Consider the following 12,633-nt stretch of genomic DNA (forward strand, 5'->3'; position numbering starts at 1 on the left):
GGGCTTATCTGGCATTATCAGGAGCATACATAAATCTCACCATCTTCCTTGACCCATGCGAAAGCGTAATAGAGATGCGAAATAAAGCCTAGACGCAGGGAGGACGGCGGTTGGTTCCTGTAGATCCTCCAGTTGGGGTAATAAGCTGCATTGGTGTATAACGGAACTTTGGACGAGGCCTGGGGCTCGTCGGTGTCGGCGTCGGCGCCACGCCGACGGAAGAAGGAGAGCATCGAGTGTAGCGAAAGCCGAGACTTGGGAGCGATCGGATTGTGGATTCGACGAAGCTCACAATTGGGGGAAAAGTCAGAGTGCACGTGACAGACTCTGTCATTGGGCGCGTGTTATTGGATGCGACTTCTTCAGCAAACGCACCAAAAAGCACCAAAAAGCTGGGGGAAGTAAATCCGGAGGCTCTTGTCTCGTGCACAATGGCGGGCGTCACTTGTGGGGGAAGGCGCATCCACTTTCGCTATGAGGCCAATCAGATGGCCACGATTAATCATGCTTCCCGGGATTTCCAAGGGCTCCTGCACGAAGTCTCATGACCCTCGAGGATTTTCCATGATTCTCCATGATTCGTCACTGGATCTCCACACTCGAGGAATTTCGATTTTTCTCGATTTTGTCTTGTTTTATGTCTTTCTTCTTTTTTTCCTTGTTTTCCTTCGTTTTCTTTCTTCCACGGCTTTTCTTGCTTATGGCGCCAACGTCTTGAGACTTCTCAGCAAGAGCTACAGGGATTCTACGTTCTGCTTGATAAGCACTGCATCTTGCCCCCGGTCCTGGTGATGGGGCCGATCTGTAATGAGTCTCATGACACTTGGGCAGCCCACCGGGCATAAATTTCTCATTCGAACCAGGATTCAAAGGGATCCTGGGGTTATACAGAACAGCCCCAAAGTAAAGGAGGGCATCGACCGCACGGAATAGAAGCTTCGGATGGGTCATACGTCTGAAGCGTAATCCTTGTTTTCAATTTTCTATCAAATGTCTCGTACCAAGAAGTCTCGGCACTGAGCTCTTTGTTGAATCCTAAATCCCTCATGGCCTCTTCCCACATCCAAGGGCCAGTCAAAGTCCATCAATTGGGTGTTATTTACCCAGTCTAGCTCTGATATCATTCGTGCTCCTAGAGATCACATCTGCTTGCAGGCCTCGCTGCTGGCATAGCACCTCGAATTTGACCTAGTGCTGTCAATGTATGCTGTCAAACACAAGCCAGAACCACCCCGCCCGGGCGGCCCAGAGCCTGTCAGCCCAAACTAGGATGGGCCATCATTGAGACCATGCACAGGAGTGGGGCTGTCGGTAATATCGAAGGCTTTTACGTACTGCGTACTCCGTACACCTTCTCCCGATCCCGCAGGGAAACAAATATACCGCACCCAGCGATAATATCTCGGCTCCAACCTGTAGACTCCAAGCGCCAGCTGCCTCGAGGTCGTTTCTAGCGAATGAGATCTCCGCGCCAGCGCCCCTTCAGGGCCCGGTAGAACCCCAAATAGATGCCCATTGTTTGTGTCATGCCATTGGCGTTCCCAAAGAGCATATCCCCGACAACTACATCTGGCTTGAGTTAACACCGTGATTGAGTTAACACCGTGACCAGGGCTTTCATGGAGTAAATCGACCTGGCGATAAGTAGAAGAAGTTCTTTGGCATGTTTTTTCCAGGAACACGAGGAAAATCCTCTTTCAGGGGAACCCTGGTCCCGACACGGGAAACTATCTAGGAGACAGACGCCCTATGCCTAGTTCGCTCACCAGCATAGTAGATATGACTCACGGATTCCACCGATTGGCTTTCTTTTCAGAGCTCCGACGAGAGCGTCCTCATCCCGAGCTTAGGCGTCAATACCAGTTACGATCTGCAAACGATCGCCCGAGTCCTCAGGCCAACACGCCTCCGCCGCCGTGAATAAGCGATTTACGATCGCCGTGCCTCTGGAGAAGTATTTGCCGGAAGTGTCTCCAATCAATTGGTTGAAATTCCCCCATCGTTGATTCCAGAGCATCCAAAGACGACTCTGGCGATCGTTGTCTATTAGCGGGGTTGGGGATGATCTGGATCTGGGGGACATAGAGAGCTAAGTGGGCGGCCTGATGCCCCGGGTGGAACAAGCAGATTGAAGGGCCTAAATTCGCCCTACTAGTAGGACCAATCAAGCATTCTGCAGAAGGCGTACGGATTCCTGCGCGAGACGATTCCAGTCCAGAGTGGGTATTGCCTGCCTGAGCGAGAAAATTCAAACTGTTCATATTGTTTATCGAACGGGGTTGGATGGGCCTGATCAGACTTATTCCCCCGAGGACTACTCAAAATATCATATTTGCTGCAACAGAAGCTTCGAAAACTCCTCCCAGGCCTTTCCCACGGTCTTCCTGGCTACTATTGCGTTTGGATGGTGGATGGTTGGCCGTTTGTGCCTCGCTCCTATCTGTGTCTACCCATAATGCACTGCATATGGAAGTAGCAGCGGAGCTTTTCCGGCGTTGATTCCCATGAAGAAGCCCGTAGTATGACCGGAGAGTCTGAAATATCAGCTTGAAATATACAAAATCCCCATCTAGATAACAGGGGACAGGCTTGTTTAGGGAGGTTTGAAGTCTGCTGGGTGAGGACTTGAGTAATGCGGTAAGTATATTTAGGGTGCCTTAATACTGCTGAAATATGAGTGAAAAATAGCCCGACTACGCCACTCAAGAGAAGGGTTGAATGAGAGAGGAAGAACCCCCCCCTGAGAAGTAGAGAGGCGGAGAAGCTTCGAGGCGGCTCTTTCCAGTGCAAACTAGGCAAATATTAATGCCTGATTTGTAAGGCCCTAAGACATTCCGCTTTCCAGCTCCAGCGCCAGTTGATAAAGCTCACCCTGCCCTTCTATTTGGTGCAGTGTACATCGCGTCTCGCATTGTCCCAATCCTTCTCTTTATCAACCACGAGTCGTGCGCCGAAATACCCAAATTGTTGCAGCCATGACTGCCGACATATCGAACGCGGCGAGCCGTGTTCTCTCTGCCGAACCCACGCGTGATCCAGCATTCGATGAATTCTCATTTCGCCCCTTTCTCCGCAAAAATTTCGGGTTCGGTCTCGTCAGCGATGTCCCCGCTTGCAGAGCTTACGGTGAAGGACATTGCCCCTTAGGACCAGCCTGTCCTGACCGACATCCCACACCCTCTCGTGTCACGACATCTACGACAACAGCCTCGGGCCTCGCCCCATCAACAACCCACGGTTCCCTGGTGTGCAAACATTTTTTGAAGGGGCTATGCAAAAAGGGCATCAAGTGCGAGTATTTGCATGAGTACAATCTGCGCCGCATGCCCGAATGCCAGTCATTCTCTCGCTCTGGGTATTGCCCAAACGGCGACGATTGTCTCTACCAACACGTTCGCGAAGAGGCACGGCTTCCCCCGTGCGAGCACTATGATCGTGGATTCTGCGAATTAGGGCCTCTATGCGCAAAGCGTCATGTCCGACGCAAAATCTGCCCCTTCTATCTGGCAGGGTTTTGTCCCGATGGCAAAGCATGCGCCAACGCTCATCCTCGATGGACGGAGAACCTTCCGCGGCCCACAATTCGCACGGAAAAGACAGAGGAGGAACTAGAACATGAGCGAGCTCTGATCCGAGAAGAACAAGAACGCGAGAAGGAGCGAGAGCGTGAATGGCGCAGTGAGCGTGGGCGTGGCGGTGGCTTCATGCGAGGCAGATATCGCGGCCGAGGCCGCGGTTGAATGGTTCCCGCCACTGGGCAAAAGCTATTCTGTACATGATTTTCATGGCCGCATTGCATTTACGGAGCTATGGCGTGTTCAATTCTTTTTGGTCTTGTGTTGTGTTCCTGGCGTGAACAATTCCACCCGCTTGTATTTTAGCTATGCCGCTAAGTTCGAAGATACCCTTAATGGAGACATGCACTTTGGACCCCGCGATGGACCGAGAATCTTCCACGACAGCCCCGCCTCCAAGCCTCCAGGGTCCTACGCAGCCCAAGCCAGCAAAGACTGCCCCACATGGACTGTTGAAAAGCTTCAATTTAGAGTCCGCCTGGGCGGGAAATGCTCATCAGTATTACCAATTCTCGTAGCAATCGCCCTGGAGGGACGGAATACCTCTTGGGTCGGCAAGCAGGGAAAAGGGCTTTTGTCACGATCGGTCAGACTCGACTAAGGCGGTGTGGGGCCCCCCCCCACCAATGAAACTCTTATCTTGTCATTCATGACTGATGGACTTCAAATGCTCTAGGGCTGGTTGCGTAAGGAAGCTTTCGGGTCTTCCTCAGCTCATTGGTAGCTGGACTCCGGGCTCCGTGGAATCCATGGCACTCTCTGCAGGTGTTGAAATCAATTGGAAGTGGGGGGGGGAAGATGGAGAGACAACTTTAAGTATAAATACCTCCCCTTCTTTCCCCTCCGCCCTTGCTAGATCAACCTTCCAGCTCCTCCAATTTCCACTTACCCACGTAATCAATTATACAACCACGTCTCAAGATGGCTCCCAAGATCGCGATCGTCTTCGTATGTGATTCCAACCCGATCCCGCTGTGCCCTTTCATTAGCTGACACCATCTTGAAAAGTATTCCACCTGGGGCCACATTGCAAAGCTTGCTGAGGCCGAACAGAAGGGCATTGAAGCTGCCGGCGGCAAGGCCGATATTTACCAGTATGTGCATAGCACCGACGGCGTATCTAACTCTGTCTTGGTCTTTGAATAGTTGACTTACGACTTTTCTTGAAGGATCGCGGAAACTCTGCCCGAGGAGGTCCTGGCGAAGATGCACGCTGCTCCCAAGCCCAACTACCCCATTGCTGAGCCTGAAACTCTGCTGGAATATGACGGTGTGCTCTTCGGTATCCCCACTCGCTACGGCAATTTCCCCGCCCAGTGGAAGACCTTCTTCGACAAGTCGGGTGGCATTTGGATGAGCGGCGGTTACTGGGGCAAGTACGCTGGTCTCTTCATCTCCACTGGCACCCCCGGTGGTGGCCAAGAGAGCACCGCCATTGCTTCTATGAGCACTCTGGCCCATCACGGCTTCATCTATGTTCCTTTGGGCTACAAGACCACCTTCGCTCAGCTCACCAACCTCGATGAGGTCCACGGCGGCAGCCCCTGGGGCGCCGGTACCTTTGCTGTAAGTTCAATTCCTGATGGGTTGGTATAGTGTATCGTCTAATCCTCTTCATAGGCTGGTGATGGATCCCGTCAGCCGTCCGCCCTTGAGCTGGCCATCGCGGAGGCCCAGGGTAAGGCCTTCTACGAGACCGTTGCCAAGGCTCATCAGTGACTACATGACGGCGCCGAGTCTGCTCCTGCAGCTGCAACTACCCAGAAGGCTCAGAAACCCGAACCCGAGCAACCAAATACCCAGCCTCAAGCGAAAGAAAACAAGAAGAAAGAGGGGCCATGCGGCTTGCCTGCCAAATGTTCTATCCAATGAAAAGGCCGCGAACCTCTCTTTTTTTTTAATGTGCAAGCGTCATGTGAACCCATAAATCTTCAATAATCAATAAACTACAATTATTTATTCTTCCTCTCTTCCATAGTAAAATATACCTTGCAAACCGAAGTAGTGATGGGTCTTTTGAGGAAAGACCACTTTCAAGTTTCAAGTCGCCTTCTGGACATTCCCTTTTTTTTCCCCCGTTCCGGAGCTGGCACAAGCGTGTGTCAGGCCAGGCCCAAAAGCTGTCGACCCTTAAAGCTGCGATCTTCAACTTCAATATTTGCTCTACTCTTATCCTAATATCGAGGGTAATCTTGGGTAATCTGCTTACAAATATTACCGGTCTTTATTACGTGATATTGCGGGCGCATCGTTAATATGTGACGGTACCGCCCGCGGCAGTGACGTTACCGTTGATCAAAGCTCAGCTCCATCTGCTTCATCTGCTTCCACCTCCCCTCCCCCACTTGAAAACACGTACCCAGACTCTGGCTATATCCTCTTGAGGCATCAATCATAGCACATCATGGCCACACGGCCCATTCTCCTGCGGTTTGAGAGTCGAAATGGCCAGTTCCGACTCACTGTGAACCCGGGCGACCTCTTCCCTTCTCTTCAACAAAAGGTAGGTTTTGCCGCTACGCTTATTCCGTTGACCTCGTGCACCTTTTAATGCAACCTTGTCGGTAGATTCTCGAAAACCTGCCACCAGACGTTGATCCAGCATCTCTGTCCTTGTCTAATCGACCTATAGGCACCGGCGGTGAGGAACGACAACTTCAGGCATTGGATGGGGTGTCAATCGCCCAAGTTGGCTTGAAGTGAGTGATATAATATTGGGAATGTCTAAGGAAAGCTGGGTGAATGGGGCTAACACCGACAAGGCATGGCGACAAGCTTTTCTTAGGATATCAGCAAGGCTCCACGCCGCAGAATGGGACCTCGAACGGACATACATCCGTATATACTGAACGCCGTCTGAACGGGACATCGGTACCTCAAGACAAGACTATGCACCACCGACCAAAGCCTACCTCTCCTACCCTTGACGTATCAAATCCATGGGATGTGGTGAAACAATCGGCCTTAGACAACATCCTAGACAAGAAAGACGGTAAGATCAAGCGCAAGCAAGACCAGCGGATGTGCAAACATGGCCCTCGGGGCATGTGTGACTACTGCATGCCACTCGAGCCTTACGACTCGAACTACTTATCCGAAAAGAAAATCAAACACTTGTCTTTCCATTCCTACTTGCGAAAGATCAATGCTTCGACCAACAAGCCCGAGGTCAAGGACTCCTATATACCTCCCTTGAATGAGCCTTTCTACCGAGTACGACAAGATTGTCCGTCTGGCCACCCACCATGGCCGGAAGGCATCTGCACCAAATGTCAACCGAGCGCAATCAGCCTACAACCCCAAGAGTTCCGGATGGTGGACCATGTGGAATTCTCGACCCCGGACTTGATCAACTCTCTTCTGGACTTCTGGCGTAAATCGGGTGCCCAAAGACTAGGTTTCCTCTACGGAACGTACGAAGAATACACAGAAGTGCCTCTCGGGATCAAAGCTGTGGTCCAGGCGATCTATGAACCGCCGCAGGTCAACGAAGTGGATGGTATCACGCTCCATGATTGGCACAATGAAAAAGAAGTCGATGAGGTCGCACACCTTTGTGGTCTACAGAAAGTCGGAGTCATCTTCACAGATCTTCTCGACGCAGGCCGGGGAGATGGCTCTGTGATTTGCAAACGCCACATCGATTCCTACTTCCTCTCCTCATTAGAGATTGCATTCGCCTCACGCCTGCAAGCTCAGAACCCCAAAGCGACAAAATGGAGTCGATCAGGACGCTTTGGATCAGACTTCGTGACATGTGTGCTGAGCGGTGATGACACCGGGGCAATTGCTGTAAGCTCATATCAAGCGACTGTCTCAGCCGTGGAAATGGTGCGCGCGGATATTATTGAACCCTCGGCAGAGCCTTCTGTCATGCTGGTACAATCCGAGGACGATGAGGATACTGGAAGCCGGACCAGGTATATCCCCGAGGTTTTCTTTCGACGTATCAACGAGCACGGGGCTAGTGTACAGGAGAATGCCAAACCCAGTTTCCCCGTGGACTTTCTGCTCGTGACTCTGACTCACGGCTTCCCAACGGAATCCAACCCTCTTTTCATCAATAGCCGGTTCCCCATCGCCAATCGCGAAATCATCGGCGAAAGCCAGGAGCTACGACACGTAGCCCAACAGTTGATGTCTCCCGGCGACCCGGATAAAGCCATCCAGGGCGTCTCGGACTTCCACCTTCTGTGCTTCTTACATGGGCTTTCTACATTCTCGAAGGTGGGTTGATGGCTTTTTATAGGCGGCTTCAGAACTCCCCTCGAAGCACTCACGCATGAATCATACTGACGGGAATCATCAACATAGGATGAAGAAGCTCTTCTCTGCCGAGTTGCAACCTCCCACTCCCCCGCCGATGGAATGCAGCTGCTGAATACATCTGGATGGGCTACTTTGATGACAATTCTCCAGGAGAGTGGTGAGCGCCCCCCCTAAGCGGCCTTGGCCTTCTGCAACCGACCCTATGTGGCGGTCAAATTCACCCGCTACCCGTACCCCCCGCTCCCTCTCTCCAAAATCCGACGGTGAACAACTTGCTAAGAGGTTCAAGGGAACTAGTTTAGAATGATTTATTTGATCCTGTGGATCCGCGCCTTTTAGTTTCGTTCTAGAATACCCGATTCCTTCCCCCGCGTCACAACAAGTTCTTTCCATGGCTTCCGCAATATAGCCACAAGTGGAATTCTCCTCTCCTCGGATCATGCCTACGAGGCAAACCAGTATTGCCTGGTGCCGACGGTCCTTTCTTTCGTGTGCCGGTGATGGAGGAAACAAGGTAAACCAGCGAGATGGAGATATCCTAGATGTGTGCATGGTTATTGGCTTTTCTTAGAATTAGTCACAAGACCTACATTGGCTCTCTCTCCCTCCTCAACAGAGACTTTTCTCGCCATTACATTTCTAGGAATTCTCTTCGTCGTCGAGCAGGCTCAATACTAGATCCTAATATACCTCGAGATTGGTGTTCAACTTCACGGCCACCCCAAGTTATGCCGGTGTACGGAGAACGTAATACATTGATCTCCCCATGATCTCGAAAAACTAGAGTTCACGCCAGAACATACTATAAAGACACAACGCCATTCCTTGGGGAAATCCTTCGACTGCACAATGTATTAACGCTCCAGTAAATATCACATCGCATAGGTACTAATATGGGCAGCTTGATTTCATGTGTACAGAACAGTGGTCACGTCACATACCGCCATGATTCTCCAGAAAAGCATTCGATGACCTGTGGTTACTTCTGGGAACGATGTGCGTGGCTGGCTTTCACCATCTCCCTCAGCCGTTGCTCCAGCAGCTGCCGGCCAGCAGTCACCGTCCACACTTCATGGGGCGCATCGTGGACTATATCCCAAGACAAGAGTTTGTTCGTGATATGAGACAGGTCTTCTTGCCGTTGACCCCATTCTGCGCTCTTCTGGATTTCACGCCCGGAGCTGATAACCATGAGCGGAGTCTCACCCATCTGGACGTTGCGAGCAGACTGGACCTCGGCTGCCGTCATGGTAACGGCGACCAAGTTCTCCTGGAGCTTCGCTTTGATGAACTTGTCGGACTGATATGCCGATCGTCCCACGATCCGATCTTCTCGAGTGCGTCCACGCAGAATAGCCCCTGCTAACCGGTCCAACCCCAGTGGAGAAATGACCCCGCGAAGCCACAGCACGAATCCATGGCTGGAGCTCCCCACCTTGTTCAGGTAGGCCTCGTGCAGCGGGTCAATCATGAAGATGCCGCTTACCTCGAGTAAATGCCGGCTCGCGAAGAGCCGGGAGTAGATACTCCCGATCCCAGCAGAGACCACAACCCAGGGCCCTGTTTCATCAGCCAAAGCCAAGGCTTCCGAGAGCGCGTCGGCGGTCATTCCTGCCGAGTGAGGTGAGGGAGCATTATCCGAAAATCCTATCCCCGGTCGATCGAAGTAGCAATATCGACTGATGATTCCACTGCGGTACGCGTCCTCCATGAACGGCTGCAAGGTATGCTCAACAGGGCCGTATCCCCCTTCGAGCAGAATCGTGGGCTCATCAGCATTTTCGGCAGTCCGGTTGCCTACACAAGCAAGATGGACTTGGTAAGATTCCCCGTGTACGGAGTATCGAGTTCCTCGAGGCTCAAGCGTCGCATCGCGGATGCGAATGCTCAGGGTCGCCATGATCAGAATGGCAGCGAGGGCCATGACCACCAATGCTACCGTTTCCACCGTCACCGCCAGCCATTCTCGTAGCGATCGACGGGTTTCTTCGCGGCCCGTCAGTCGTTCCTCTTCTTCCCGTTTGCCCGTGGCCACCGCTCGGTTTTGGATGATTTGGTATATGGAAACCACAATTGCCCAGACGACAGAAATAATTCCCACCCATCCTTCTTCCTGACGAATGCGAGGGACCACGACGATCAGCAGCATATCCACCACCAGAAAGAAAGCCAGGATCCCTCCCCATATCGGGATAGATTTAGATGGGACGGCAAAGAACAACAGTCCAAGCGCCAAGTAGCCCATGGCCAGGGTTGTAAATGCGAAAGCAAAGAATCCCGAGCCCCGAGAATGCATCAACGGTGGGGTTACGAAGATCGAAACCAGGAGGATGGTCCAGCAGATGAACGTGCCTCCTAGAAAACATAGGGCGATTGAACGGAGCACGCGCACACTGAGGAGATTTAGAGGCGATACCTACAGATCATTGATTAACTCATTGCTGCACCGAACGATTTTTTGGCGCCGTCCTTACTGCGGGATCATCTGGGCTCAAAGGGCCTTGATTATTATCGGAAGGGAGGAGCCTCGTGCGCTCCGTCGGGTCCCCGTACTGATGCTCTCCATCGCGAGCTTCATTTGACTCCGCGGCATCTGCATTGCGCTTCCTGGAACCCCAGAACGAGGCCATATTCAAACGCCAAATGTCTCCGGAAAGAAGACCTGGTTAGTTTCCTCAGGGATGAGGATTGCAAGAAGATAAAATCCGCATGGTCGCGTCTGGTGTAGAGATCGCCACCCTGTTTTACAGGAAAGCTAGGATGGATACCTGACGTCACCATTGCCGAGCAGCACATCAGCTCGACGATCGAGATCGCGCAAGGGCCACTGTCGATGCCTATCTAATCGCATTCTACTTCGCAGCGACTACGCGTAGTTTGCAGTGTTGGTTTGGTCAAATACGAACATGCACCGTGTGGTTTGCAGGAGTCTCCGGACGCTCCGAGTCACCTCGCCCAGAGGCGATCTTCAGAGCTTCAACAACCATTCTCACGGGAAGTGTGTTTCAGGGCGTTGGAAATAGACTGTGAGGACGAACGATGAACTGCTCATACTAGTAACGCATTAGAAATTTTACTAGGAGCAGATCGATGATCGACCGCGCTGGATTATTAGCCCCGCCGAGCGGCTCAATACATCCTGCCGCCCGCCGAATGTTGATTAATCGCAGCCTCCACTTGAGAATAGGCCCTATACCCCTGGAAGGGTTTGTCGTAAAGTCCTTGCTTGGTAATCGTTCGCGCAGCATCGTCATACACGCTCATCCAGAGGCAATCCCAACACATTCAGCCAGTCTGCTCAACGGGCGAACGTCGGGCATGATGATAAACCACCCGCCGAGTCATCTACGAACGGATGTCGAGGCCATGCATGTGCGGGCAAGATATAAAGCTCAAAGGTTTCATCTCTCGAATCACATCTAACATTCACACTTCAAGCTCCAAGATTCAATAATCACACACTACTAGTACCTGCAGGGAGCAGCTGCGCAGCTTCGATTTGAACCTTGGGATTCTTCAGCATGACACCCCAATCAGTCCTCGTAATTGGGGGATCCGGTGCCCAGGGGATACCGATCGTCAAAGGTATAAACATTCCTGTCCCAACTGGAAAGATCTCCTCACCCCAGTAGACTAGGACTGACTCGGGGCCTTGGGGGGACCCAGAACTCTCCCGCAGTGATAACTACCACGCCATCCGAGTTCTGACTCGTGATCCGACATCTGACAACTGCCGAGCGCTTGCCTCTTTGCCCAAGGTCACCCTCTATCCGGGGAGTGCGGATGACGAGCCTGCTCTGAGACGTGCCTTGGCGGGGGTGGACCTTGCCTTCGTCAACACCAACAGCTGGAGTCTCGGTATTAAGGGGGAGATCTACTGGGGCATCCGCATCTATGAACTGGCGGTCCAGGCTGGCGTCAAGCATTTCATATGGTCGTCGCTGGATAACTTTGCCGTCGAGACTCGCTTTGACGAGGAACTCCGGGTGGGCCATTACTATGGGAAGGGCCACGTCGAGCAATGGCTCTCGTCAATCCCCCAGCGCGAAGACTCGACCCGATGGTCGATCTTGACCACCGGTCCGTACATCGAAATGCTTTCAGAGCTTCTGCGGCCGACTACTGATGAGCACGGCACCTATTGCTTCGATGCTCCGCTCGGCCAAGGAGCAGTTCCTTTCGTCCACCTCGATGACCTGGGATATTATGTGGATTGGATCTTTTCTCATATCGATGAGTCTGCGGGGATGAACCTCAAAGTGGCAGTGGAACATGTCTCGTATAGCCACTTAGCTACGACGTTCACCAAAGTAACGGGCAAGCCGGCGCAGTATCGCGACATCACGTTCGAGGAGACGTTCACAAAGGGCCCTCTTTCGCCAGTGGCCGACGTCAAGATAGGCGCTGAAACTGCCGGGGACGACCCCACCTTACTCTCATATCGAGAGAACTTCACTGCATGGTGGAAATTGTATGCACGGTCGGCGGATAACAAAGGGATCTTGCAGCGAGATTATGAGTTACTCGATCGAATCTTCCCTGAGCGGGTGCGCAGCCTCGAGCAGTGGATGCACAAGGTAGGCTATACGGGGGGAGCCAAAGCCGGTGCTTAAACACCATGGGGCAAGATAGGGCCAGCGGAGGGGCTGTCAATGCTTGGTTTCTTTGCCTGGGTACTAGACACTGTGGCATCCTCCTGGAAGTTTATATTGAATTACACGCATTTGGTAGAATGGACGAATCCAATACGATCACTTTGCCCTAGAATAGCATTCTATAGGACACATTG

General features: G+C 52.2%; 7 protein-coding genes across 7 annotated transcripts; 4 read left to right on the forward strand and 3 right to left on the reverse strand.

Annotated features, from left to right (window-relative positions):
- Positions 1-17: 17 nt before the first annotated feature.
- Positions 18-233, reverse strand: N7468_000818 (Glycoside hydrolase superfamily; the record flags this gene model as incomplete). Its single annotated transcript, XM_058470115.1, has 1 exon — positions 18-233. The coding sequence occupies one exon, from the start codon at positions 231-233 to the stop codon at positions 18-20; it is 216 nt and encodes a 71-aa protein (XP_058333256.1).
- Positions 234-1,892: 1,659 nt separating this feature from the next.
- On the reverse strand, positions 1,893-2,261 carry N7468_000819 (uncharacterized protein; the record flags this gene model as incomplete). Its single annotated transcript, XM_058470116.1, has 1 exon — positions 1,893-2,261. One exon carries the CDS (start codon positions 2,259-2,261, stop codon positions 1,893-1,895), a length of 369 nt encoding a protein of 122 aa, XP_058333257.1.
- A 714-nt stretch (positions 2,262-2,975) lies between these two features.
- On the forward strand, positions 2,976-3,740 carry yth1 (cleavage polyadenylation factor RNA-binding subunit YTH1; the record flags this gene model as incomplete). Its single annotated transcript, XM_058470117.1, has 1 exon — positions 2,976-3,740. One exon carries the CDS (start codon positions 2,976-2,978, stop codon positions 3,738-3,740), a length of 765 nt encoding a protein of 254 aa, XP_058333258.1.
- Positions 3,741-4,496: 756 nt separating this feature from the next.
- On the forward strand, positions 4,497-5,294 carry pst2 (putative NADH-quinone oxidoreductase Pst2; the record flags this gene model as incomplete). The annotated part of the gene is made up of 4 exons (XM_058470118.1): positions 4,497-4,523; positions 4,584-4,669; positions 4,745-5,141; positions 5,196-5,294. The coding sequence occupies 4 exons, from the start codon at positions 4,497-4,499 to the stop codon at positions 5,292-5,294; spliced, it is 609 nt and encodes a 202-aa protein (XP_058333259.1).
- Positions 5,295-5,979: 685 nt separating this feature from the next.
- Positions 5,980-8,018, forward strand: npl4 (nuclear protein localization protein 4; the record flags this gene model as incomplete). Its single annotated transcript, XM_058470119.1, has 4 exons — positions 5,980-6,078; positions 6,144-6,274; positions 6,338-7,802; positions 7,890-8,018. The coding sequence occupies 4 exons, from the start codon at positions 5,980-5,982 to the stop codon at positions 8,016-8,018; spliced, it is 1,824 nt and encodes a 607-aa protein (XP_058333260.1).
- Positions 8,019-8,823: 805 nt separating this feature from the next.
- On the reverse strand, positions 8,824-10,474 carry N7468_000823 (DUF2417 domain-containing alpha/beta hydrolase; the record flags this gene model as incomplete). The annotated part of the gene is made up of 2 exons (XM_058470120.1): positions 8,824-10,260; positions 10,319-10,474. 2 exons carry the CDS (start codon positions 10,472-10,474, stop codon positions 8,824-8,826), a joined length of 1,593 nt encoding a protein of 530 aa, XP_058333261.1.
- Positions 10,475-11,365: 891 nt separating this feature from the next.
- Positions 11,366-12,457, forward strand: N7468_000824 (uncharacterized protein; the record flags this gene model as incomplete). Its single annotated transcript, XM_058470121.1, has 2 exons — positions 11,366-11,429; positions 11,511-12,457. 2 exons carry the CDS (start codon positions 11,366-11,368, stop codon positions 12,455-12,457), a joined length of 1,011 nt encoding a protein of 336 aa, XP_058333262.1.
- Between the last annotated feature and the right edge of the window lie 176 nt (positions 12,458-12,633).

Source organism: Penicillium chermesinum (assembly GCF_028974085.1).
Source record: "Penicillium chermesinum strain IBT 19713 chromosome Unknown utg000002l:1.0-5270490.0:1.0-5274688.0, whole genome shotgun sequence".
Taxonomy (NCBI): Eukaryota; Fungi; Ascomycota; class Eurotiomycetes; order Eurotiales; family Aspergillaceae; genus Penicillium; species Penicillium chermesinum.